This window comes from Rhineura floridana, chromosome 6, assembly GCF_030035675.1.
Source record: "Rhineura floridana isolate rRhiFlo1 chromosome 6, rRhiFlo1.hap2, whole genome shotgun sequence".
NCBI classification, from domain to species: Eukaryota; Metazoa; Chordata; class Lepidosauria; order Squamata; family Rhineuridae; genus Rhineura; species Rhineura floridana.
The window spans coordinates 60174691-60176810 of NC_084485.1; the positions used below are offsets into that span (position 1 = coordinate 60174691).

Sequence of the window (2120 nt, forward strand, 5' to 3'; positions counted from 1 at the left end):
CCCTATACATATATTTTTTCTTTGGCAATGTCCTATTGCTTCAGTAGGAGTGGAAATCTCCCCCCCCCTCAAATCAAGAGTGATCAGGAGTGCAGACCCAAGCCAACTTTCATGAAATAAGCTCCACTGAAACTGTTAGAATGCTCTGGGAAGCAATTCCTGTCTCCCCCCATGCAAGATGACCACACCAGTATCTATTAGTATCAGGTATAAAAGAGTTTATTTAAAGTGAAAATGTCTGTAAAATGCATGTATAGCCATAATAATAAAAAACAACCCCACGCATAGGTAGGTATAAGATGCTACAAAGCTTCACATATTCATACCAACAGAACAGGTACATAGATGTAAGTGGCTGTATAGTTCAACTGCTGCATAGCAGCAAAATAAAACTGTCTTGGTTTTATATATAGAGTCCTTTCGCGTTTGCAGTCTCACACACAGGTAACAGTCCTCAAGTCTTCTGGAATCTGAAACGGGGCAACAAATGTCCTGGGCATTTCAGGTCATGGCGTTCTTGCACACACAAGACAGTGTTCTTACGATGCATGCTGCCTGTTCACTGAATTCCTCACAGCCAGTGCCTGTTTGCTCTTTTCCAACATTACATCCTCCCGTTTCTGAGGAACGACTGCCTCTTTTGTCAGGGGAACGGCAGGCCTCCCCTCTTCCTCTTCCTCCTCTAGCCTCCCCTCAGAAGTGAAAGGGCTGCAGACCGTCTCCACCAGGCCAATGACCACTCCAAAGAATGCCAGCATGCTCCCCAGCAAGTACACCTTGACCATCTTCCCATTGGGTTTCTGGCTCAGCATCTCTTTGGCAAAGGGGATCAGCTCCTGCATTGTCTCCATGGTAAGCTATTGAGTAGACACAGCAAGTCACAGAGACCTAGATGACAAAGAAGAAAAGAAAAAGTACATCAGGTTACAGCTCAGGCGAATGAAGCCTCTCCCACCTCACAAACTAATTTTACTTTGAAGAAACTGACAGTGTTTGCTCACAGAAGTGCAGCTGACAATGACCCATTGTCCAAGGCCATTGGCTATGACCACAATGTGCACCACAGTATACATCGTGTGTGCATTTATAATGCAATTCAGTCCAGATTATCCATATCTATCTCACCAAAGGGCACACATACGTGGCACTTGTGTTACAGAACAAATGCAAAAAAGCACAGGAGCTTAAAAAACTCTCCCCAAATACAGTCGTACAGTTGCAAACCTTTTGTTGATGAATTCAAATCAATCTCTGAACAGTCCCATTCAAAACTGGAGACGGGGGCTTTTCCTACGGTGAAGCTGAACTGCCTGGCATCAGCCTATCTCACCGGCGGTCATTTTTACCATCTTGGTCTTGTTTTAATAAAATGAAATGAAACAAAAACCCGGTCCCGCCATGCTTACCAGTTCCACAGAGCGGGGTCGTCTGCCTCGATCAGGATTTTCCGCAATTGCTTTGCTTGTTCGCTGCTCTTTTCCCCCGAGAACAAACTCAAAAAGTTCTCAACTGTTGACTTCGCAAGCGCAGGCACTTGGCTTTATATTCTCCACGGCGGGTCGAAGCTCCGCCCCTGCCCCGCCTGCCCCGCACCAGCTCGCTTGAGATTGTCTATGCAGGCTGCAGGCCAATAGGGCTGCCCATGCGCCGAGCACGCCGCCAGCACGCCGCCATTGGCTAGGGGTTGGACCCTCCTGCCCCTCCAGAGGTGGCCCACAGCCGGGCCTGGGATCGGCGCCAGCTCCCAGTGGAGAAGCGGGAGGAGGAGGCATGGCCAAAGCATGCAGCCGTCAAATGAATCAATCTCATTTATCAGTGGAGTCACGTACCAAACGTCAGGCAGCCTCCGGTTGGGGGCAGCCCGGCGAGGTTTTTGCAAAGGTTGGAGGAGGGGTGTGTGTCAGACTCTTGTGCGGCCGGGACTGGGAGTAAGCAGACTGAGACGTATGGTACTGCCAGTGTTAGGATGACCTTCAGTCCACCCCCCCGCAGCCTTGCGTTAAAGGGCATTAAAGCTTTACAAGCAGGCTTAATCGGTGACTCGGTTTGGGTCTCCTTGTTTGCATTGTTTTACTCTGTTGATCGATTCATTTTGATTTTAACTTGCCCCAAGCAGAAGG

At 48.7% G+C, this 2120-nt stretch overlaps 1 protein-coding gene across 1 annotated transcript; it reads right to left on the reverse strand.

Moving 5' to 3' along the window:
• Window positions 1-203: 203 nt before the first annotated feature.
• Window positions 204-1524, reverse strand: G0S2 (G0/G1 switch 2). Its single transcript, XM_061630352.1, has 2 exons — window positions 1407-1524; window positions 204-888 (listed from the first exon to the last, which is right to left on the reverse strand). Exon 2 carries the CDS (start codon window positions 849-851, stop codon window positions 540-542), a length of 312 nt encoding a protein of 103 aa, XP_061486336.1. The 5' UTR covers window positions 852-888; window positions 1407-1524; the 3' UTR covers window positions 204-539.
• Window positions 1525-2120: the final 596 nt, after the last annotated feature.

Coding starts and splice junctions, on each gene's coding strand:
- G0S2 (XM_061630352.1), bottom strand. CDS start 851: ATGGAGACAATGCAGGAGCTGATCCCCTTTGCCAAAGAGATGCTGAGC.